General features: G+C 49.6%; 1 protein-coding gene across 2 annotated transcripts; it reads left to right on the top strand.

Moving 5' to 3' along the window:
• Positions 1-69: 69 nt before the first annotated feature.
• Positions 70-24,234, top strand: USP5 (ubiquitin specific peptidase 5). 2 transcript variants are annotated; one of them, XM_045000545.1, is made up of 20 exons: positions 70-293; positions 2,728-2,853; positions 3,188-3,254; positions 10,196-10,329; positions 10,554-10,699; positions 11,212-11,396; positions 12,787-12,881; positions 13,942-14,135; positions 14,387-14,458; positions 17,147-17,234; positions 17,432-17,557; positions 18,064-18,217; positions 18,661-18,835; positions 20,603-20,691; positions 20,951-21,142; positions 21,699-21,842; positions 21,999-22,144; positions 22,279-22,432; positions 23,300-23,384; positions 23,610-24,234. In XM_045000545.1, exons 1-20 carry the CDS (start codon positions 186-188, stop codon positions 23,701-23,703), a joined length of 2,574 nt encoding a protein of 857 aa, XP_044856480.1. In that variant the 5' UTR covers positions 70-185; the 3' UTR covers positions 23,704-24,234. The 2 variants fall into 2 exon arrangements, with proteins under 2 accessions (XP_044856480.1, XP_044856481.1); XM_045000546.1 differs by having other exon boundaries at positions 72-293; positions 20,951-21,073.
• Positions 24,235-24,885: the final 651 nt, after the last annotated feature.

The following is a 24,885-nucleotide window of genomic DNA, read 5'->3' as shown; positions in this document are numbered from 1 at the left end:
AAAGGGCAATTTTGATAGGGTGAGCGGGGCTGGCCTTGGAACGAAGGGGGCGGAGCGGTTAACGGTAGCCCCACCTCTCTGCTTGTGCGCCTGCGTGGAATGGGATTGGCCCGCTAGTCTCTGACAACGAAGGTCTGTGATTGGTCAGGGTGGGGCTGCGGGCGGTGCTGCAGGGAGCCGCTGTCATGGCGGAGCTGAGTGAGGCGTTGCTGTCGGTGCTGCCGGCCATCCGCGTGCCCAAGGCCGGGGACCGGGTCCATAAGGAGGAATGCGCCTTTTCCTTCGATACACCGGTAAGCGCCCCCGGCAGCTGCTCCCGCCTTCACCCATGGGGCCGCCTGCTCTCCGGCCTGATCCTCAGCGCGCCCGGGCCCCAGGGACCGGCCCGCGTGGGGCATGCTGGGACATGGAGTCTTCCACGGGTGAGGGCCCCGTTCGGCTCAGCGGAGTGCGCGGCTGCGGGGACTACAACTCCCGGCAAGCCCCGGGTCCCGGCCCCGCTGCTGGGCGAAGTGTGCTGGGGGCTGTAGTTCTCCAGCGCTGCCCGCCGAGTTCTGCCTTTCCGCCGCCCCGGCAGCGGCTACGCGGCTTGTCCTGCTGACTCACCGCGGGGCGGCCCGGCGCCCGCTGGGATGGGGAGCGCAGCCCCGAGACGGGTCTCCTGTGCGGAGCATGCTGGGAACTGTAGTCCGCTGACCCCTCCCCCAGAGCGAGCCCGAGGGGCCGGCCCAGCCGCGCTGCAGCCCCCGAGACTAGAGTCGCTCCACGAGCGGCGCGGAGGGCTCCTCGCCCCGCTGGCATCTCTGGCGGGCCGCGCTGCTCGCGGTGCACGCTGGTGGGCGTAGCCCGGCTGGTCCGGCAGCACTGCCCACCCCGCAGGCCCGGACACAGCCGCAGGGGGTGACCTTATCGCTGATCCCCTTGCCCACCCCCTGGAGGCCGGGTTTGAACGCGCACGCTCTCCTTCCTGGGATTTGAGGGGAGGAAGTTATTGCTGTTTCTTACCCCCACACCCCCGGCCCGGTTTGCGGGGGAGGTCTCCTCCATCTCCTGGGGGCACAGCCAGGCCCTGTCCCCAGGGTGTGGAAAATACATCCAGGCAATTGAAGGGGTTGAACCAGCCCTAAGCTCCAAAATTAAAAGTCCCTCAGAACCTTGTCGTAGGGACCCTGTATCCTCTTAGGCTGGAACACAAAGTTCTCTCTGGCCCCAAAAGCTGGGGGATACCCCAGTACTGTGTCATTAAAAGAGCATTGTATCTTCTCCCCCTCCCTTTCCCTCCAGCCACATTCACCCAATGGAGTTGCAGTCTCAGGCATTTTTTAAACATGGTTCCATTTTTTCATTGGGAAGTTAGTGTTGGTTAAAGTGCTTGATTGGCAGCCCCTGGGAATTGGAGGTCTCTATCCCCTGACTGGGGACAGCCCGAGTAGCAGTACAACAAGTTTCTCTCCCTGTACACCCCCTGATAAAGTGCTATATACTTCCTGGGGACGGGAGTTCAGCCTCTGTGGTCCATTCAATCCTTACACTCACTGTTGAGGCTTCCAGCTATAAGGCTTACTTGTGCCCACTATCAGGGCTTCAAAAATTACTTGATACCACTGGTCTAGAGCTAAGCCTACTAACCAGGATGAAAAATACCTGCATTGCCACTGCCATTGCAGTTTCTATGCATGAGCACAGTTGTATGATATGTTTTCTTGTATCAGATTGTAACATTGTCAAACAAATTTTAACACTCTAAACATGTAACTTACTACCAGTCGCTCACTTAGTTTTATCTTTTTTTCTTTCTCTTCCTGACTTCACTCCACTTTTTTTTTCATATAATTAGATCTTTTGATGTTGTCTTCAGTGTCTATTTTTCACTTCACTTCACTACAAGAATTAGACCTACTAATCAAAGACAGACATGAAAAGATTTTGGGTCCCACTGTCCAAGGCAATAGGAAATGAAAGACTCTTCTTTTCCTCCACAAGCCCTGCATCTGAATTCTGTTTGGAATCTCATTTTTCCTTTCTATCTCCATTTCAGCTTTCTGATCGCTGTGACACAGATTAGGTATTCTCTGGTATTCTGTCTCTTTCCTGGTCTCCACAGTTAGGTGTGTCTCATGCTCTCCCCCACCACTTTTAAATAGCATCAGTGCTGTAGGTGCTGGGAGGTTGCCAAGCACAGCAGCATGAGACTGACCCAATTCTTGTCCTGGTCTGTTTCACAGCTGCCCTCAAGGTTCCGAAACAACACCAAAAACAAGATTCTAGTTAACTTTCACTCTGCAACAATTTGGCAAAGCTCTGGGCAGCGCCAGTAGCACTAGATCCGTCTATCTGCAGAGACAGATTGATGTAGCTGCATCAGTTTTGCCTGGGTCATATTTTACAACTATAAGTGCTAAAGTCTTTTTTAAATGAGGCTACAGCTCCTCAGAAGTTTATGGGTCTAGCCTGATTCAGCTTCCTACGATGGATAAACGGGCAAGTGAATTTTCAAATAATTCATAGTGGTGGGAGATACGTATCTTGCTGGCAACTAGAGTGAGACTTGACAACTCCTTTCAGACCAGCCACTGAATGGCTGACACATGGGCATGATTTGCAGTCATTGAATGGAGCTGGATTAGAACCAGCGTACTAAAGGTAAAAGTCTATTCTGTTCTGTTGAACACCTTCCTTTAGCCCCTCTGAGACGTGTCTCCCTATCAGTCTGTCTTTCTCCCCTAGGAGTCAGATGGGGGCCTGTATATTTGTATGAACACGTTCCTAGGCTTCGGGAAGCAATATGTAGAGAAATACTATGGGAAAACAGGCCATCGGGTCTATCTGCACCTCAAGAGAACACGTAAGCTGGTAAGAATGGGGTGCTTGGAGCTGGGGGACACACTGCATTGCCAAACCTGCTGAGTCTGAGAAGAGGGATCCAACTCCATGTTCATTCAGACCTGAGGTTTTCCCTCATCTGAAACACAACCTGGTGTCCGTCCTTCCTCTCCTCTCTCTCTCCCCCCCCCCCCGCCCCATGGAACCCCAACTCGGAAGCTCTGACTCAATTAGTTATTGTATTGGCTGCCTGCCCCATCTCTCTCCACCTGTAGTATCTGCCTCAGTTCCACAGGCTTTGGGCTACCCTCATACTGCTTGGCCTCCTTATTGACTGTCTCCTCTCTCCTTGCCTCTAAAACAGAAGGAGGAAGACAATAGCTCCAGTGCTGGAGACCCCCCCAGGAAGAAACCCACCCGCTTGGCTATTGGTAAGAAAACAACTCCATCTAGCCCAGTTTCCCTGCTGTGCCAGATTAGACCTCTACGGCTGTCTAGCCCAGTGGCCATTCACTCTCGCCTTTAATGCCTCTGTTTTGGATGAGACCCAGTAGTCCTATCTAGTCCAATGTCCATGTATCCAGGAATGGCCAAGAAGGATAGCTGTTTAATAACCTGCTGCAGTGATGAGAGTTGCTTTATGTTCAAGTCTATAACAATGGACTTATGTTGACAGATGGAATTTGCATCCTCTCTAAAATCTGCATACATAGATCAGCTTGAACACTGCTATGCAAGATTACGGGCTGGGGTAGAGTTTGGGGAAACTTCGAGGTGGCTTGATCAAAATGTTTCTGAGAGTCCCCCATACAATTTTACATAGTTGAAAAACCTGAACCTTTTTAGTGAAGATAGGGGGGAAATTATGGGCAGGCTCCTCCTTAAACTTTTCTGTCTAGAACAGTGGTTCTCAGCCAGGGGTCTGGGGCCCCTGTGGAGCCATGAGCAGGTGTAAGGGAGGCCACCAAGCAAGGCCAATGTTAGACTTGCTGGGGCCCAGGGCAGAAAGCCAAACCCCCACCGCCTGGGGCTGAAGCTCGGGGTCCTGAGTCCAGCCCCCCGGGGCTGAAGCCGAAACTTGAGCAATGTAACTTCACGGGGCCCCAAGCCATTGCACTGCTTGTTACCCCCTAAAGCCAGCCCTGGCTTTGATATGCAAAAACCCAGTTATTGTGGCACAGGTGGGGATTTTGATAGCATGTTGGGGGGTCCTCAGAAAATAAAAGATGGAGAACCTCTGGTCTAGAATGTTCTTTGAGATCTAGGGCATGGTACTGAAAAAGGCCTAAACACTGAAATATACAAATGATCCTTTTTGGAATGATAGAGTGAAATGCTGCAGTGCTGGTGCTCCACTGCTGATCAAAGGGATGTTGTGCACAACCTGGAAAGCGTTTTGGTCAGGAATTCAGGTCAGGACACTCAAAATGCTTCTTCCTCAGTTAGAGCAGATTTGAACCCAGAACCTCCTGTACTACAGTCCAGACCTCCAATACTGCAGCTAAAAGTGGTAGGTTCTTGCCTCTTATGTAGGCCAGCCACTAGAGGGAAACGTATAACACATATTGAACCAGTGTGTTAGATCTGCTTATCACCTTAAAATTCCTTTTTTTGTGTAGCAAAAGCTACTGAGTGATTTGGGCCCTCTCAGTACTGTTGCAATAGAAATAATAACACTGAGTTCTTATCATTACCCCCCTTTTTACAGAGGGAGTATCTGGGTAACAGAGGTTCCCCAAGGTTACTTGTGTCAAAGCCAGGAATAGAAGAGAGGTTTCTTGGTAAGGCAGATGCTTTCACCCACTTAGCTATGCTGCCTCTCGGCGAGATTAGGCCAAATCCATGTGTTTAGCTATGCTCTTTGTACAGTTGGGTTATTCCTGTGTACAAAGCTCTGTGAGACATGCATCTGTATTGGCCTAGCAAATAGCTGCACTTGATGACATTTCAGTGTAATGAATGAGGCAGGGACTGTAAGAAGGAAAAGACTGGCCTTTTGGTTAAGGCAGTAGTTCTCACCTTCTCTCTGCGGCAGGTTTCCTGCATGATATTGGATTAATTGCTTTGGGGAAGATTTTCAAAACTGTCGAGAGGAATTTAAGATTTCTGGTCTTAAATCCCTTTAAATCTCCACGTTAGGGCTTGTCTACACTTACCGGGGGATTGACACACAGTGATCGATGCCTCAGCGGTCAATTTAGTGGGTCTGGACCTGCTAAATCGACCACAGATCGCTCTCCCGTCGACTCGTGTACTCCACCTGAACGAGAAGCGCAAGGGGAGTCGACGGGTGAGTGTCTCCCATCGACATAGCGTAGTATGGACCCCACAGTAAGCAGATCTAAGTACGTTGACTTCAGGTACGTTATTCACATAGCTGAAGTTGGGTAAGTTAGATTGATCTCCCCCCCCGTAGTGTAGACAAGGCCTTAGTCTCTGTGCCTCTATTCCCCATCTGTTATAGGGGGACAACAGGATTTCTCTACCTCACTGAGTGGGGGTAGGATAGTTCCATCAGTGTTTGAGGTGTTCAGTACTGAAGTGGGGGCTTATAAGCACCTCAGTAGATCATTGGGATCCCTGTGGTACGCTGTTGGAGGGCCACTCCCACCTGTCGAGCCTGAGGCTCACAAGGGGTCCACCACCCCATCAGGGCTTTAAGAAGCTCTGAAGGGCCACCTTGAAACCCTAGTAGCCTATTTTGTTTTAGGGTTCAGGAACTTTTAATGCTCTGGGGATTCCCCATCCCCAATCACTCCTTGTTGTGGGGGAAGAGCATGGTGTTCTCTGTAGGGACTGGGAGCCCTGAGGATACATCAGGAGAGATGCTGAGAAGGCATGTTTGCGTATGTTGAGAGCCTGGGGATAGTGTGCTGACTTGTGTTTTTCAGTTGACTGTTCCTGGTATTTCTGACCCCACCAAGGTTTGTAGTTCTCTGTCACTGTGCTGGTGTAACAGCATCACCAGATCATTGCACTCAAGGGGTATTTGGAGGACGCGGAGGGTGAGAAAGCATTGTGCTTGGTGTAATGTATATTTTTGATTGCCAGTAGCGATTAGGCTCTTCCATTTAATCAGGCGATGGCTCTTGGAAGCGCTGTGGAATGGAGGCTCTTTTAGATAGTGGCTGTTTCTAGAACATTGGGTAAAAGGGCCTGCCAGACAGGGTGGGTAAAAATGGATGATTTAAAAAAAAAAAAAAAATCAGATTTGTATTTAAATATTTTGTTGTTTTTAAAAATATGCCTATTACAAATTAAATTTGAAATTGGCAACCTATGTTAAGACTTAAATGTACTATAATCTTTTAAATGAATTCAAATTACAAAAATATTCAAGCACTATATATTTGCTGCTAAAGTTTTAAAGAAAGTTGTACCACTGAACTGGAGAAAGTCACTGGCTAAGCACCTAGACCAGAGTTTGCTGAAGTGCTAAACCAGCTTTTGACACAGTGGCCTCTTCTGCAGGTGCAGAGAGAATTTTTTCTTTATTTCAATTTATTCAACTAGTCCAGTTCAATAACTACTTCATTTAAAAACTGATTGTGAGTTGAAAAAGCAAGAACATTTGTTTCCTCTCTTCCACTCTATAAATAAAAATGTGGTGTGAGAGGACATTTGTGGTTGGGAAGGAATTTTCTCCCAGGTCTGATTGGCAGATGTCCTGGGGATTTTTCACCTGCATCTGCAGCATGGGTCACGGTGGGTCACTTGCTGGTTTGAATAAGAGCAAATGGTGGATTCTCTGTAACTTGAAGTCTTTGAATCAAGATATGAGGACTTCAGTATCTCTGTCAGAAGTTATGAGCCTATTGCAGGAGTGGATGGGTGAGGTTCTCTGGCCTGTGATGTGCAGGAGGTCAGACTAGATGATCATGATTGTCCCTTCTGAGACATGATTAATCATGATTAAAGTCTGAGATCTACTAGTTCTAAAACCTTATACACGGCGACCAAAACTGTCCATTCAATTAATTAACTACAGATAATACTTCCTTTCTTTAATCAGTTTTAAATCCAAAGCGTGTTGTGATAAACTTCCTATTTTTTCTTATATATCCATTTAAGGTAATTGTATTTAGCATAAAATAGTTTTAAAATGCTGATTTTTGTACCTATTAAATTGAATTCCAACTTCCATCCAAATACAGCTTGACACAAGCAAAAAAGTAATCTACCAAAAAAGAGAGGCTAAAAATGGTGAATGATGCAAAATGTAAAAATTAAGACTCCGAATAACTGTTAAGCTATATAACTGCTTAAATAAAGGTGTATAGATACAGTGTATTCTCTTGGTTAGCAAAAAGAAGTATCAAATTCAGAGTAAAGGTTATATTTAGTTACAAATGAACATATTTCTAATGGTTACGAATCAATGAGAATCAATTGTTCTTTAGGAAATTAACTAAAAGATACAAATGTAAAAACAAGATTAAAATGGATGGTTTTCAACCAAGGTTTTCTGCTTGCTGATTTAAATCACTTTGATTTTTTTGTATCAATCCGTCCTGGTCAAGGATGATGCTAAGTTGAACCTGCTTGCAACCAAAGTAACAACTAGTATTAACTGCAAAGACTAGATGCCCCTGCCACAATAGAGTGAACCGTTGTGTTGAGACAGAGAGAGAGACATTAGAACCCTGACCAGCCTAGCTCATTTGCCTTGTTTTTAAAAAACAACAACAACAACAAAGGAAATTAATTTACAAAAAAAGGTCAGGCTAAGGTTGTTCCTGAACAAAGTGCTGTCTGCTCCCTGTACCCTTTAGGAGTGTAGGACTTTAGATCCCCAAACTCTGTTAGAAAACCAGGAAATGCTCAGTTAGGGTGACTTCTCCCTTATGCCACCCTTGTCCAAACTGCGCATTCCTCATGACAGTCCCATGGGGGCTGGGTTAAAAGTTAGGCTATCTGATCTTTCCATTACAAACTGTCACATTCCAGGGTGCAGTTCAGACCAGTAAGGAGTTGTCTCACAGTGTGCCCTGCAACCATGGGTGCCTCATAATGCTTTGTTGTTGTAGCTCCCAACCTGGGCTGCTCACAAACAGCCTAACTGCATGCAGGTCACACTCTGAGTGTCTGTGTATAGCTGCAGTCCTGATCCAGTGGGTCTGAGCCTAGCAGCCTGTCGGCACTCTGGCTTCCAGTCGCCCTCTGGCTTCCACCAGCCTTGGTTACTAATTTCAGGTGACCCAAACACACTGCCAGTCCTGAATTTTCCCAAAAGTGTGTGTCCAGCCCTTTCTTGGGCAGTTCAGATATTGAAGGTCTGTTGCCCCTATAAAGGGTCAATATTCAACAGTTTGCTACTTTAACTGGTGTTACCAAACAGTTGAGTTTAAACACAGCACCGGATTGGTTTAGATTAGAAACACGTTTATTAAATTACAAAGAGAGATTTTAAGTGAATACAGCTATAAAGTATTAAAGTCAGAAATGGTTACAAGAGACGCAGATAAAACGCTTCCTAGCTAAAACTTAACAAACTAGAATTGGTTCAAGGTAAAATCTGTACCACAGGTTCCCAGCAACACAGTTGACCAAATCCTCAAGTCAGGCTCTCCCCCCAAAGTCAAAGGGCTAGTTCCTTGGTCGTCTTGGGGGACGAGAGGGGAGAGAGAGAAAATGTGCACGCAGATGCAGGGTGTTTTTGCCCCTCACTTTTATAGTCCAGTCACTCTTTGAAAAATATTTTCCTGCAGTTACTCCTAGATAAAGTTCATTCCAGCTGTGTGGACAGAGACATGGAGTCTCGCGATGTAAGAGGTTCCATGTTGTTTGCTGTAATGCAGATCAATCTGTTCCTGGCCCCCTTTGTTGCCAAAGAACGGCCAGTTGACAAGTGATTGCCAGTCAACTTTGATGACAACAGGCTAGAAGCATCATCTTGTTCTTAGATAAACCAGTTTGCCCCCCTCCCCCAACTTGTCTGGTGAACACATTGCAGTCCTGATTTCAGCTTACATGCATAACTCTTAATATGCATTTTGTACATACATTACATAAGAATATTGATGATCAGTGTGTTACTAGTTTTTAAATATCTCAAGGCATATTTTGTACAAAGATTATTACAGTAGCGTGTAACATTGTTCTTTGATATGTGGACAGTGACTGCTCAAAAGGGGACAGAGTAAAGGGGAGAGTGTGGGAAAGTACTTGAACTGTGCATTTTCTGGTTTCTCTAGGTCTGTGAGGTTTGTTCTTCTAACTCTAGCGTTTCTGGGGGAGACCTGAGCTAAGTACTTTCACACCCTGCCCTCAAACACCGGAACAGCAGGAAGCCTCCCTTTGTGGAAGGTGCAAGGAGCAGTGAGCACACTGCCTTAGCCAAGTGTTTTGGAAGTGGTAGTGAGTGCACTGGCCCTTGGGTTTGGGAGGATTTCTTCCCATGTCCCCCAGTTACAGTTAGTTGTCTTTACATCTGTGAATCAGGAGCAGGAATGCCCCCAGTGGTTCTGTCCTAGCTAATGTCACTATAGGCCAGTGGTTCCCAATTTTTAACAACCTGTAAACCCCTTTCACTAAAATGTCAAGTCGTGTGAAACCCCTCCTAAAAATGAATACTTCCAGGGATTTTCTCTTTTACCTGAGTATAAATTATAAAAGCAGTGATCTTGGAAATAGTTTGTTTTTATGACATGCTTATTACACATTATTATTAATTATGATTTATCATTACAGTATTTTTATTACATTATGAAAATGGCAACACTCTTCCAAGATCTCACTTTTGTAGCTTGTATCACTTTGAATAAGCTTGTTATAAGACAAGGCTCCTATGTTTCATCCAGGAGTATCAGATGTGAAACAGCATGAAGGTATTTAAGAAGCCAACTCAGAGAGTTCCCCCTATACAAGCATTCAGGTCTTGAGCAGTCCAGGCAAGCAACGCACGTTACAACAAAGCTTACACTTGTTCTTTATAATAATTTTAAAAACAATACTAGCTGCCTATTTAATTTTAAAAACAGCAAAAAATATCCACCTCCCTTTCCATTTCTTATAAGGAATCTTGAAGTTTAAATCTCCTCAGTGTGATAGATATGCTGGCTTTGATCTGCTTAGCTCTTGGAAATCCAGGGGCTCCGGGCTGCTGGCCCTGTGCTGCCCGGGGTCCCTAGGGACAGCTCTGTCTGCCATTAGGGAATTTTTTCCCGAGAACCCCCTGTAACATTTCATGAATCCCCAGGGGTTCACGAACCCGGGTTTGGGAACCACTGCTATAGACTTGGAGCTAGTCACAGCTCTAAGGTTCTCTAGTTCACATAATATCCAAGGCTGGATGTCATCCATAAAGCAAGAAAGCTGGCTGGGTTATATATTCTTTGCCTTTTCTCTTACTGAAGTGTTCCTTCTCTTGTAGGCATAGAAGGTGGGTTTGACATCCCAGAGGAGAAGTTTGAATATGATGAAGATGTAAAAATAGTTATTTTCCCAGAGCACCTGGAGATCCCACGGGATGGGCTGGAGGGGCTGCCAGACATGGTCCAAGACAGGGTAGGTCTTTATTTTCTGTCTGCAGGAAGCACACTTTTATGGATTAGAATTCTCCTACTTTGTAAATTGGATCCAGTAGTGTTGTGGGCTCAGGACTGGAATAGCAGGGGGGTGGCTGGGTGGAGTGGCATTAGCAGAGCCTTGTGGGGAGCCCAAGTCTGGAATAGCAAGGGTAGGTGTTGTGGAGCTCTTATCTCCCTATTTCTCCCGCTCCCCAATTCCAGATTGCCAGTGCGGTTGAGGCTATCCTGACAGCAGATTCAGCCTCGCGAAAGCAGGAGGTGCAGGCATGGGATGGAGAAGTTCGACGTGTTTCCAAACATGCTTTTTCCCTGAACCAGCTACAGAACAGCATCCGCATCCCTCCGTGGTGAGTCTGGCATCAAGCCTGGCCATGTTCCCTCTCACCCTGGACACTTCACAACACAACTTTCCTCTCTGGGGCTGTGATGGGACTGTTGCTCTTTCAGTGGAAGGGGTTTCTCCTGTGGGCCTCTCCCTGATCAGTTTTCAGAGTAGCAGCCGTGTTAGTCTGTATCCGCAAAAAGAACAGGAGTACTTGTGGCACCTTAAAGACTAACAAATTTATTTTATTTTAAATAAAATAAAACTCATGCTAAAATAAATTTGTTAGTCTTTAAGGTGCCACAAGTACTCCTGTTCTTTTTCCCTGATCAGTGTGTGACCCGTGATACAAGCTGTTAAATTCCTGGAAACTCTGTGGGTGAGGGGTTGACTACAACTGACTCCTGCCCTATAGGTCTCCCCGGGTCCTCTGCTTCCTGGATTAGGAGGGGAGAGGAATCCCAAAAGCCTTTGCTTGTGCCATGGTGGGTGAGTAATAGGGAATAGACGGCTCCTTTTCTCTCTCCCTACTGGCAGTGGCTGGAAGTGCAACAAGTGTGACATGCGTGAGAACTTGTGGCTCAACATGACTGATGGATCCATCCTGTGTGGCCGGCGCTACTTCGACGGCAGTGGCGGCAACAACCATGCAGTTGAGCATTATCGGGAGACAGGCTACCCGCTGGCTGTGAAACTGGGAACCATCACCCCCGATGGGGCTGGTGAGATGGGGGACTCAGTGGAGTTGCAGATGCCAGGCGTCTGAGTGGGCTGAATCTGGACACCATGGTCCCCTGACAGAACAAGTGAGGGGGATTTTGGGGTGTCACACTAATTGTGCCAATGCTGTGGCCTAGGATATGCACCAACTAGCTGCCACCACCACCAACTGGGCCTTCCTGTGTGGAGGGGGCAATGAGCTAATTGCTGAAACCCTGTGCTTCCCCTGCCCCCTTCCTTGGAATTTGAGGGCCTTTGAAAGGGCTTTCTGTATTCCCTCTTCCCTCCAGCCTGGGATGGGGGGTGCTCATTGTTTTAGTGGTCTGGGACAGGGAAGGGGGGTGGTTGGCGCAACACCCTTCTGTTAGCCAGGCGCACAGGGCCTTTGTACTAGAATCCAAGGCAAAGTTGTTTGCTCCACTTCCTTACCCCACACCTCTGGGGAACTCGGGTCCCCCATTCTTTCCACCTTAGGACAGTACTGCTCAGACCAGTGGTTTTCAAACTTTTTTTCTGGCGACCCAGTTGAAGAAAATTGTTAATGGCCGTGACCGAATGGAGCTGGGGATGAGGGGTTTGGGGTGTGGGAGGGGCTCAGGGCTGGGGCAGAGGGTTGGGGTGAGGGCTGCGGGGTGGGGCCAGGAATGAGGGGTTCAGGGTGTGGGAGGGGGCTCTGGGCTGGGTGCAGGAGGGGGGTCAAGGCTCTGGGCTGGGGGTTCAGGCTCTGGGGTAGAGCCAGGGATGAGGGGCTTGGTGTGCAGGAAAGGCTCTGGGTTTGGGGGGCACTCAGGGCTAGGGCAGGGGGTTGGGGCACAGGGTTATCTCGGGCGGCTCCCAGTCAGCGGGGGTGCTAAGGCAGGCTTTCTGCCTGTCTTGGCACGGTGGACCACGCTGCATCCCAGAAACGGCCAGCAGGAGGTGTGGCTCCTAGGCAAAGGTGCGCAAGCGGCTCCACACGGCTCTCGTTCGCAGGCACCACTCCCCACCCCCAGCTCCCATTGGCCGGTGCTCGGGGCGGGGGCAGCACGCAGAGCCCTGTGGTCCCCCTACCTAGGAGCCGGACCTGCTGCTGGCCGCTTCCAGGGCTCAGCACAGTGTCAGAACAGGTAGGAACTAGCCTACCTTAGCAGGGCAGCATCGCCGACTGGATCTTTTAACGGCCCGGTCGGCGGTGCTGACCAGAGCCACTGTGACCCAGTACTGGGTTGTGACCTGCAGTTTGAAAACCACTGGCTCGGACAATCTGTTAGACCCTAAAGCTCTGAGCACTTTATGTTGCACCCTCCCCCTAGCCGCAGGTTGGTTGAGGAAGAAGGGGTGGGTGTTAATGGGATCTGGGATTGGTTGGGGTATAAGCTAGTTTCTTTCCGTTTCCTGTCTGTTTTCCTGCAGACGTTTACTCGTATGATGAGGATGACATGGTGCTGGATCCCAGCCTGGCTGAACACCTGGCTCACTTTGGGATTGACATGCTCAAGATGCAGAAGGTGAGAGGGAAACTCCCAATCAAAACAAGCGGTCTGAGTGTCACAATTGCACCTGTATTTCCCTTCAGGGGTTCAGCAAGGGCATCACTCTCAGGGTTCCAGCTCCCCAGCTGTCACCTCTCTTGGGTGGTGATGCGTCTCTCTCTCCCTGCTAACTGGAGTATCTCCAGGCTAATAAGCTTACCAGAGATCACCCCAACTCTGACATGGGTTCTGGCAGTGATTAGCCCTTCAGACCCAGCAGAGGGGTCTCGTCTGTGGTCACAAGTTCTTAACAACCTCAGAACTAGCACACTCATGAAAAATTTAGTCCAGCCTTTATACAGTTCAGAGGTCTCTGAGTTTCCAGGAGCAGGTAATCAGCAGACAATGGGTTTTTTTTCTCCCTAGGGAGGTGTTTTGAAGCTACACCCAAGTACCTCCTAGGAAACCCACTTCTCACATATTGTCCAAAACAGTTCTTTGAAGTTCCTAATGTTTCCCCACGCTACAGACAATCCTACAATAACACACTATCAATTACATTTTTAATACAATGGACCCCCCCCAAACGTATTAAACCTAATTCAGTAAGGTTTGTTTAGGGTATTGTAAGCATTTGTCCTCTATCACACTGAGTCCTCAGCTGGATCTGAGTCTCCGGTCACCAACCAGGGTGGGGGCCGTAACTTAGTTACTATGCAGTGGTCAGAGAGCTGACTTGTTTCCCTCTCTTCTCCTTCACCCCCCCAAGATTCATTCCCTCGTGGCTTCTATTCGTACTCCAAGCAACGGGGCCTCCCTTGGGGAGCTGGTTCCTCAGACTCTGACAACTCAGTGCTGGGGGATGGTTCCTGAGCTCCTTTTCCTTGGCTCAGACTTGCCCTGTTCCCCTTCTCTACCCCCCGGCCCCCCAAAAAATATTTCTCCCCTTGGCATTGGCATCTCTTAGACATTTGCACACCCTTACATATCTTTCTCCCCCTCCTCCCCCAAATCATAGTTTTCACCAAACAGGATGGCCCAGAATGTATCTGTGGCTCTTGTTTGAGCTCCCCTGGTCCATCTCTTCTCTCCACAGACAGACAAGACAATGACCGAGCTGGAGATTGACATGAATCAGCGCATTGGGGAGTGGGAGCTGATCCAGGAGTCTGGGGTGCAGCTCAAACCCCTCTATGGCCCTGGTTACACTGGCATCCGAAACCTGGGCAATAGTTGCTACCTCAATTCTGTGGTGCAGGTGCTATTCAGCATCCCTGACTTCCAGAGAAAGTAAGTGAGCTAAGGGAAGGCCCCCTCCCCTCACCACTGCTCCAGGATTGTGGGTTACTTAGCCATTTAGTCCTGGTCTCCATCCCAATTGCCCCAGTCCTACCTGAGCTCTGAGAGGAATTAATTCACTCCATCCTTTGAGGGGTGCCGGGGATCAGCATGAAAGATCCCTAATGCTGGGATCTTACCCTGCTGGATGCAGCCTGGTGCTCTGTCTGCAGCTCTCTTTGCCTCTCTGGTTTGCTTTGCAGGTATGTGGACAAGCTGGAGAAGATATTCCAAAGTGCTCCCGCAGACCCCACACAGGACTTCAGCACCCAAGTGTATGTAGTGCTCTGAAGAAAGGGGGATGTGGTATGGATTTGGGGTGTTCTAGTAGGGGGCCTCATGTCCAACCCCATTCTTAAATTGCATTGTGTTGCAAGTAGGTCCCACTTCTTCTGAGATGCCAACCCCTTGAAGTCATTAAATATCTCTGGAACTTTCCAAGAGTTGAGGTTTGACCAGGAGATTGGGCTTGATGGGCTAAAGCAGGGGTAGGCAACCTATGGCACGGGTGCCGAAGGCGGCACGCGAGCTAATTTTCAGTGGCACTCACAGTGCCTGGGTCCTGGCCACCGGTCTAGGGGGCTCTGCATTTTATTTTATTTTAAATGAAGCTTCTTAAACATTTTAAAAACCTTATTTACTTTACATACAATAGTTTAGTTATATATTATAGACTTATAGAAAGAGACCTTCTAAGAACGTTAAAATGTATTACTGGTGCGCGAAACCTTAAATTAGAGGGAATAAATGAAGACTCAGCACAGCACTTTTGAAAGGTTGCTGACCCCTGGGCTAAAGATAGCTCAGTGGTTTGAGCATCGGTCTGCTAAACCCAGGGTTGTGAGTTCAATCCTTGAGGGGGCCACTTAGGGATCTAGGGCAAAAATTGGTCCTGCTAGTGAAGGCAGGGGGCTGGACTCGATGACCTTTCGAGGTCCCTTCCAGTTCTAGGAGATTGGTATATCTCCAATTATTATTATTATTATTATTATTAAAGGGTCTAAGCCCCAGCCTCAATCTCACAACTGTATAGAGTGGCAAATGTCCTGCAGGGTGCAGTAACCCATGCTGCCACTGAGAAACTCCTGGTAGGTGTAGTACCCCTAGCTGTCAGCAGAGGGTGTCTGGCTCTGCAGCACAGAGAGAGGTGTCTGAGGGTACGTCTTCACTACCCGGATCGGCGGGTAGCAATCGATTTCTCGGAGTTCGATATATCGAACCCCGAACGTGCTCCTGTCGACTCCGGAACTCCACCAACACGAATGGCGGTACGGAGTCGACATGGGGAGCCGCGGACGTCGATCCCGCACCGTGAGGACGGTAAGTAATTCGGGCTAAGGTACTATTCACGTAGCTGAAGTTGCGTACCTTAGATCGACACCTTTCCCCCCCCCCCCCCCAGTATAGACCAGGCCTGAGAGAAGAGTATACCGGTTTAGGTGGAGGTAGTCCAGGGGTTCTCATAACAAAAATTGTGGTGGCCTGAGAGTGCGGCCACCAACTGGCAAATTTTTCTGAAATACTTAACTAACTTTAGAAAAAACAAATAAATATGCATATACACACCTCCAAATCCTTGTCATTGATTTATGTAGGGCGCTTTTTGCAGGTTCAGTAATAAAAATCATGTACAGTTGTATTTCGGTGCATCTGGCCCCTGCTGCCTCCCCCCATTGCCTGTAGCCCCTGCTGCCTTTCCTAGCCCCCCACTGTCCCTGGGCCCTGCTGCTCCCCCGCCATTGCTCTAAGCTCCCTTTTGCAGCCTCGCACCCAAGGCTCATCCCGCTCCTTGCCTCTTGACCACTGCACCCAGCAAAGCCAGCCCTCCTGAAGCCCCGCCACCCTGGACTGAAGCCCGCCACCGGAGGCAGAGGGCTGCAGGGAACGGCTGCTGCTTTGCCCCCTCCCCCATCTCTGCCCAGGAGGCTGTCGTGGCTGCAGGAAAACCCCTTGGTGGCCGCATTTGAGAAATGCTGGGCTAGTCCCACAGAGGCTGCATACTGTGTGAGGAGCAGGGAATACAGACTTATCTGGGAATATTTTAATTGCATGCACGTGTCCTCTGCTTTTCCGGGGCCAGCGACAATTAAAGGTGGTTCTTGGGTAGGAGTCTCAAAGGCTGTGGGGGGCAGGGGAGGGGGTGACTGAGCTCTGGAGAGGTTCTCAGTCTAGAGTTGAGGAGGAATAGGTATGTGGATGTTTCTGAGCAGGTGAGGATTGGGTCAGTTGCTAAAATGAGAGGGGGATGGGCTGGCTTGGGTTGGCAGGGTTGTGTGCAAGGGAATGGGAGTGAATTGGTGATTGAGGCTGTGTGAATGTGAGTGTGGAGAAGATGGGAGTAGAGGAAGGTGGTAGGGGGAGAAGTTGGGCCCAAGAGAGCACAGTGAAGGATTGATAGTGGGTATCTCATGTTATCTCCTGCCCGCCCTGGGCAGTAAAGTGTCTCTCTCTCACTTTAGAAAATCTGTTCAACCTGCTGGTGGGAATGGGGTGTAGTCTGCTTCCAGCTATTCCATGACGTGGGCCGCAGCCATTGCTGATTTGGAGGGATTGCATTCTGCCTCCCTCAGCCTCCTGTACAGAGTCACTTGTGGGGCTTCACTTCCTGTGCCAAGCTGCTGCGAGATGTGGCTGGTAAACGACTGTCACAGCCCAGTGCTGGCTGCCTTTCTGTGAATGGCTGAGGCTGTCCCTCCACAATCCTTACCCGTTGGCCATGGAGGAGCTGAGGCTCAGTTCTAAAGTTCTGTGAGGTGTTCAGATGGAAGATATCAGACAGGGCTGGGGGCAGCAGAGCAGGATGAGACAGAGGAGTCGGGGCTAGGTAGGAAGAGGGAGCTGAGGTCAGCCGAGGCAAGTCAACATGACTTTCAAAGTGATTGAACTGGCTCCTGGAGTGACAGGAGTGTTTGGGTTGGAAGCAGCTTGGTACAGCTTTGATGGTGAATCCTCTGCTATTCCAGAGCCAAGCTGGGCCATGGGCTACTCTCTGGGGAGTATTCAAAGCCAGCCTCTGGAGACGGAGAGCAGCAACCAGACCAGAACCAGAAGGTGAGGACTGGGGCCCCACTACCCTCATGGGGAGGGAATTCACTAAAGCATATCTGTGATGGTGTGGGGGATCTTCTGTGGAGACACTGTCCAGGGTGTTGACCCTAAATAGAGGCAGGGTTTGGAAAGATGTACCCCAGGGCAGAGTTGTTGGGAGGCCATGCTCACTCCTTCCTCTCCTCCCCACTTTCTTCTAGGGCATGCAGGATGGCATTGCTCCACGCATGTTTAAATCTCTCATTGGCAAAGGGCACCCGGAATTCTCCACCAATAGGCAGCAAGACGCCCAGGAGTTCTTCCTGCATTTCATCAACATGGTGGAGGTAATGACTGAGCCACACTTTCTGAAATCTTAGGAAGGGGGAAGCTCCTGTTCTGAGCTCCAGCAAATGAGGGGTTGGCACCTAGGCTGGATGGAAATGCAGGGAGGGGGCCAGCATACAGGTATTTTGAAACACCAGGTTCACCAGAACTAACGGTTCAGGATACCAGTGAGTGACCGCTTTGGGAGAAGGGGATGAGGGTGCCCAACGGCAGGGCCTTTTGTTCGGGGCTCACCCCCAGCCCCTGTGAAATTGCTGTGTGTAGACTTTGGGGGAGTTTGGAGTACCCAGAGCTCCCCCTAAAAATGGAACCCTCTCCTTTGGGGTGGGAATGGGATTGGTTTCTGGAGACTGGTGGTGCTGATTGAAGGGCTCCAGCTTCTACACTTGGACCAGGGACAGTGGAGACAGTTCGTTGTCTGTGTCCCACGTGGGGCTGCTGCTCCTGTGATTGGTTGATCTGGCCACCTTGATATGACACACCTTCACCATGTTGCCCTTCCCAGAGGAACTGCCGCAGCTCAGAGAATCCCAATGAGGTCTTCCGTTTCCTGGTGGAGGAGAAGCTCAAGTGCCTAGCCACAGAGAAGGTGAAATACACCCAGCGTGTGGACTACATTATGCAGCTGCCCGTGCCCATGGATGCTGCACTCAACAAAGGTCAGTGGCCTGATGGTGACTGAGGAAGGGACAGCAGGCACTGGGATCAGTGAGAAAACTCTACCTACTGTGCTTCTTTACTGGGGTTGAGAGGATCCCTCAAGGACCTGAAGAAGCAAGGTGTTCTGTAGCCAAATACTTCTCCTTCATCACCCCATGGAGTTGGGCAGGGTGGATTTCCTCAGAGATTCTGTGGACAGGTATCAGTCACTCGAGTTAGGGATCAAACCTTTCCCCTGCCTCACCCAAGGCAAGGGTTGTGACTTAGCCTGTGGCACTTCAGCATAATGAAACCATCCTGATGGCTGGAGGAGATTGTGTGCGCTGTGCACCACTCTAGGGAACATGTCCTGATGGGCCCATCAAGCCTGGTGTCCTGCCTCTGGAGGTAGCCAACAGCAGGTGCCTGGAATCTGGACCTGACTCCTCTGCCTTGTCCCCAGATGAGCTGCTGGAATATGAGGAGAGGAAGCGCCAGGCGGAAGAGGAGAAGCAGCCACTGCCTGAGCTGGTCCGAGCCAAGGTGCCTTTCAGCTCCTGTCTAGAGGCCTACGGGGCTCCAGAGCAGGTGGATGACTTCTGGAGCACAGCCTTGCAGGCCAAGTCTGTGGCTCTCAAGTGAGTGTGGTTTGGAGGTGCTATCTAGGATAGAGATCAGAGTGTGAAAAGCCCTTTTGGGAACCCCTTTCCTACAGTACCGTGGGCAGGGATGTTTCCTAGGGCTGCCAGTTCCCCTCTTAGAAATCCATGACTTGTCAGCCCTGGGGGATGGTTCCTGAGCCTCTAGGCTCAGTCTTGTCCCATTTTCCATGGGGATTACCGTGGGCAGAGTTAAGGTGGCTGTGGGGTCCGCAACACTGCATTCTGTGGTGGTACAGAAAACAAAGCAATGGAAAGCCAGAAAAATTGGCAGTGGTATTGATGCCCTATTGTCAGTGTTCTGACATTCTTAATTTGAGTTATGCTTTAAAGTGTGCCTAGCCTAGAAGGGAGATGTGGACAGCACTCTGTTGTTCTCCCCAGCCCTAACTTTCGTTTTAAAAGAAGTCTCTAGTTCAGGGGTTGGCAACCTTTCAGAAGTGGTGTGCCGAGTCTTCATTTATTCACTCTAATTTAAGGTTTCGCATGCCAGTAATACATGTTAATGTTTTTAGAAGGTCTCTTTCTATGAGTCTATAATACATAACTAAACTATTGTTGTATGTAAAGTAAATAAGGTTTTTAAAATGTTTAAGAAGCTTCATTTAAAATTAAATTAAAGTGCAGAGCCCCCCAGACCAGTGGCCAGGACCCGGGCAGTGTGAGTGCCACTGAAAATCAGCTCGCGTGATACCTTCAGCACCCGTGCCATAGGTTGCCTACCCCTGCTCTAGTTATTAAAGTTGAACAAAACTTTCAAAACATGAAATGAGCGCAACCGGTGCACCAAAATTTCCTTGAGTTTACAGAAAGACTGAAACAATAGCTGTGAAGGATGAGTTGTCCCCATCACTTCAGCAGGGCTAACTCGAATGCCAGTGATGATACTTTGAATGTCAGATTTATTAACTGTTTTGCTGTCCAAAACACAGATCATAGTAACTCAAGGCAGTAATGAAGAGCTACAGTGTCTGCTGAGTGGCTGTTTGTTCTGCTGCCACTGGCATTCCTTTCCCAGTCAAGAAGGACTTGAGCCCAAGGAGCCTAGCAGAGCCCATGGGGGGGGGGGGGGGGGAGACATTTTGTTACAGAAAAACTGAAAGATACCCCTTAGCAATAACAGGGCTAAAGAAATGTTGCTTTTCAAGTTGACATTATTAACATTCTACTGCAGTTTGGAATAATGACTTGCGGAGGGGGGAGCAGGCTGCTGGCATGAGGAGGGGGAGGCAGTGACAATAAATACAGAGAAGCAGTGCATATTCTTTCACCTTTCCTTACATCCAGTGCTGAATATACCTCATTCCTTCAACTATAGTTTAAAATGCATCCATACGTGTTTGTTTTACCTGTATTTAATTAGAATTCTAAAATCTCCAGTGGCCTGTACCACATGGCAGGGTTTGCAGGGGAGGGAGGAGTGTTTGATTTTCCTGGAGGTGGTCTTCACCCTTAAAAGTTTGGGAAATGCTAGGTTAAGCTCTCCTCCAGTCAGAGCACTTCCTCTGGGAATTGTTCAGGGTTTGGCAGGCTCAGTGCTGAGTACAGTGGGGAGACCCAGAGCCATACAGACCATTCCCTCTGTATTCCAGCAGTAGCTCTGGAATGTGCAAGACTCCACACCCCCTTCCTTGATTTCTCCCCAAGCCAACCAGTCTCCCCTAGCCCTCCTTCTCCCTCTCCCCCTCCCCCATTAACAAAGTAACAGGGTAACCTGCCCAGATATGACGTATCACTCTCTTTCAGGACAACCCGGTTTGCCTCCTTCCCAGACTATCTGGTGATCCAGATCAAGAAATTCACTTTTGGCCTGGATTGGGTACCCAAAAAGCTCGGTAAGGAGAGTGAGGTGAAGCACAAAGCATCGGGATCAATGAGTCCCCAGTGCTGCTCTGTGTAGCACCGCCCCCATGCTTAAGCATTGGGGTCACTACTGACAGAGGAGAGCATTCCATACTGCATTGCTATACTGCTGCTGCAGAACATCCCATGTGCATTCTCTACCCCAAATGGCTTATCTTTGAGGGCCGCTCATCCACGTTCTTTGAGCTCACTGAACACATCCCTGAGGGTCTGATCCAGACTCTTTTACAGATGTCTCTATCGAAATGCCAGAGGAGCTGGACATCTCTGCACTGCAGGGGACAGGGCTGCAAGCTGGTGAGGAGGAGATGCCAGACATTGCGCCTCCACTGGTGACGCCAGACGAGCCCAAAGGTAGCCTGGGGTTCTATGGCAACGAGGACGACGACTCCTTCTGCTCCCCTCACTTCTCCTCTCCAACATGTTAGTGACTCTTCTCCTCTCCTCCTCCTAGTGCCTGACTCACTCCCTCGCTCTCCTCATGACTTGTCTCCCTGGCTAATGATTTCCTCCTCCTTTAGTCTCTCTCTTCCTGTCCCTCTGCCAGTGACTGTGCCCCCTTGCATGCTCATTGTGCGAGGATGTTGCTGACCCCAGAAGCTCTTTCAGCTGTAGGTTTGTGTGGGCCCATATTAGGAAGGAGTGGGAAGTGGGGTATGCACAATGCATCCAGAAGGTCTAGCTGAGAGAGAGGTTTGATTGCACAAAGATTGGCGGTGTGGTGAGAGGTGAAGAGGAGACAAAGCTCCTGAGCCATTGCTAGGGAGTGCCTGGCTCATGACTTTCATCTCTCCACCCCCTGCATGAGGCCTGCGTGCTGTGGGGGTAAGGACTTAGCCAAGGCTCACATGAGACTCAGCCAGGGAGGGAGGCTTGAGGTTTGCATAAGGTTGTGTGGGAGGGAGGGGACAGAACTCACACTAAAGCGGTGGGTGGGAGCAGGGCTGCCAAGGCTCCTCTAATCTCTGTCCCCCCACAGCCCCCATGTTGGATGAATCGGTAATTATCCAGCTGGTGGAGATGGGCTTTCCCATGGATGCCTGCCGCAAAGCTGTGTACTACACAGGGAACAGCGGGGCTGAGGCTGCCATGAACTGGATCATGTCGCACATGGATGATCCAGGTATGAGAACACATGACCATGACGAAGCCCTCCCACCCAGATCAATGTGCTATATGCTACAGCACTGCCTGCTGGAGAGGCCAGGGCTGAGACCTTAAAATGTTTCTCCACCACCAGAGCTAATCCCTCTGAACTATGTTCTGTTTTCTGCTACAGATTTTGCCAACCCTCTGGTTCTTTCTGGATCTAGTGGGCCAGGTTCCACCATCATCTGTCCAGACCCCCCTTCAGAAGACAGCGTGGCCACCATTGTCTCCATGGGCTTCTCCCGAGATCAGGCTATGAAAGCCCTAAGAGCCACGGTGAGGAGCAAGGATGAGATTACTGTTGGATTGCAACCTTATAGGGCTGTGCCTGGGAATGGCATCCTCAGGGGAGGGAGGTGCTTAGATTGATGAGGGGTTCCTCACCTGACAGTTTCCCCCTCTCCCTGCAGAGTAACAGTCTGGAGCGGGCTGTGGACTGGATCTTCAGTCATATTGATGACCTGGATGCAGAGGCTGCCATGGACATCTCAGAGGGGCGCTCTGCGGCTGAGTCCATCTCTGAATCTGTCCCTGTGGGTCCCAAAGTGCGCGATGGGCCTGGAAGTAAGTCCTAGACACTGGAGGGCATGAGTTCTGCCCTCCTCTGGGTTCTGTGGGGGCAGGTTAGTTCCCGGGGATGGTGGTAGTGGTTTCTAACCAATGGGGCCCCAGCCTTCCCCAGAGCTTTAGCCTCCCTAAACTCTCAGGTCTCTCACTGATCCCTGGGATTCTAGCACCTCCCAAGAGTTGATCTGGCTGCTGAGGCAATGTAACAGAGAGGAAGGGGAAAGGGTCTGTGCCCACTGGGAATCATCAGAGGGATGAATGGGATGTGGTGTCTAGTCAAATGGAGGAGAGGAATAGGGGTGTCCTGCCAGGGAGGTAAGGAGGGCTCTGCTCCCATTCTTCAGAACCCCATCTCTGTGTTGCCTTGGAGACTGTTCTTTTCTGGTCTCCCTATCAAAATACCTGGGCTCTAGCCAGCTAAATCTTTGTGGGAATTCATGCCCAAGCTGCTACACTACTTGCTGTAATGTGGAAAGCCCCACACAGTAGATGTGTGAGCCAGGGCCTTCTCTCTCATCTACTTCCCCCATCAAGCTCTGGGAGGTAGGCAGCAGGTAGGGCCGGGACGCCTTGAAGGAGCTATCATCTCTCCTCCTGTTTGCTTCACCAGTATCTCCACAGAGCTTGGATCTAAAATTCTCTTGGCCTTGTGATCAGGCAGCTGCCTTGTTCCACCTACTCCATCATGAAACATGTCTTCTCAGCCATTATTGGGGCCCAGACCTCTGAAGGCCTCTCTAGGGAGTCATGGGACAATAGCTCCTCTCTAGAGAGCTCTTCAGGGGGATGAGGGTATCCAAGGGTATGTAACCCTCCCTACCTCTGTCTCTCTCTGATCACCTCTTTTTTTCCTCTCTCCCTCAGAGTATCAGCTCTTTGCCTTCATCAGCCACATGGGCACTTCCACCATGTGTGGCCATTATGTCTGCCATATCAAGAAGGATGGCAGGTAAGAAGGGCTTGAGGGGACAAGAAGTAGCCTAAAGGCAGCAGCTTCTAAGGATAAACCAGTATAATTCCCCCTTTACTTCAGTGGTCTAGTGTCATTCTCCCTCTGGACACACTGTCATGGGGGGAGGGAAAAGAGAGGAACAGGCCACTGTGCCATATGGTGGGGACAGACTTGCAGGTCAGCTGCAAGCTGGTGGCCCTCATCTCTCCATCTCTGTTTCAGGTGGGTGATTTACAATGACCAGAAAGTATGCGCATCTGAGAAGCCACCCAAGGATCTCGGTTACATCTACTTCTATCAGCGGATTCCCAGCTAGAACCCCCTCCTACTGTGTGCGGAGGGGGGAGCAGGCTGCTGGCATGAGGAGGGGGGGGAGGCAGTGACAATAAATACAGAGAAGCAGTGCATATTCTTTCACCCCACTCTCCACTGTCTCTCCACCTGTGCCACTGCTGTAACTCTGGGGGCAGGTGTTCCTTGGTTAATAAAACTGGGGGCTGGGGCCCCCATGGACATGAGTGAAGAGGGGTGGGCAGATGGATTTGTTTCAGTATAAAATCTCTCATTACTCCCTACTCCAAGACACAGCCTCTAGTGCTTTGCTGCTTGGTGTAATTATGCCATCCCCTTTCAGGCTGAAAGGGGAGGAGGGGGGCGTGTGTATGTATGTATGTGTGTGTGTGGCTTTGTGTATCATGGGTGGGTGGCTTCTCTCCCTTGTGCCCCCTCCTACACGAGGGTGCTGTGCAGGAAATAATGTGGGCCATAAATAGCACCACTTCCTCCTTGTGTGCCCCTTAAATGCCAAAATACACGAAGGATAAAATAAAAATCTAAATACCCCCTGGCTTCTGTCTGTCCCATATGTTAGTGGGGGGCCCTGTCAGCTGGGGTATCTGAACTCCTTCCTCATCTAAGGCAGTGCTCAGTGTATCCCTGCCACTTGCAGTTCTCTGCTTTGGCATATGAGCCCTTGTGCTAAGAAACTTGAATGGGAGACCTCACTGTAAAGCTAGATGCCCTCCTGTCTTTGTCGGCACCTGTTGTCCTAGCCTGTGGACAATGATGTTGATGCAGGAGATGTATCTATTAAAGCAGAGGTTAAAGATGGCTGTGCTACCTGTGCCTAATGAATATCCCATCAACTGGAGGTATCTGCCCCTGGATTGTTCAGTGAGTTTGCAACTCTTAGGGTTGTTCATGCCTAAATACCCGTGGCTCTGGCTATGATGATCCACTCACTTATGTTTTCCACACTTGATTATTGGTGTAATAATGCGTTCCCTTAAGAAATTACTGGATGCACAGTGCAGCAGCCTTTCTGGTGAACACAGCTCTGGTTTTGTTTTCTGTAGTGGTGTGATAGTGAAAAGGATGCAGGTCAACATCCGTTCTTATTTAAAGCCCTACATGTGATGTGCCTGAACAATTCCCTTTCCCTTCCTTGCCCAGTTGCTGGGGGTGGTACATGATTGTTTTGTTCCTCCTTTTACAGGAT

Source organism: Mauremys mutica, chromosome 1 (genome assembly GCF_020497125.1).
Source record: "Mauremys mutica isolate MM-2020 ecotype Southern chromosome 1, ASM2049712v1, whole genome shotgun sequence".
In the NCBI taxonomy this organism is placed as follows: Eukaryota; Metazoa; Chordata; order Testudines; family Geoemydidae; genus Mauremys; species Mauremys mutica.
The sequence above is the reverse complement of the archived record's forward strand: the minus strand, read 5'-3'. Positions and strand labels throughout refer to the sequence as shown.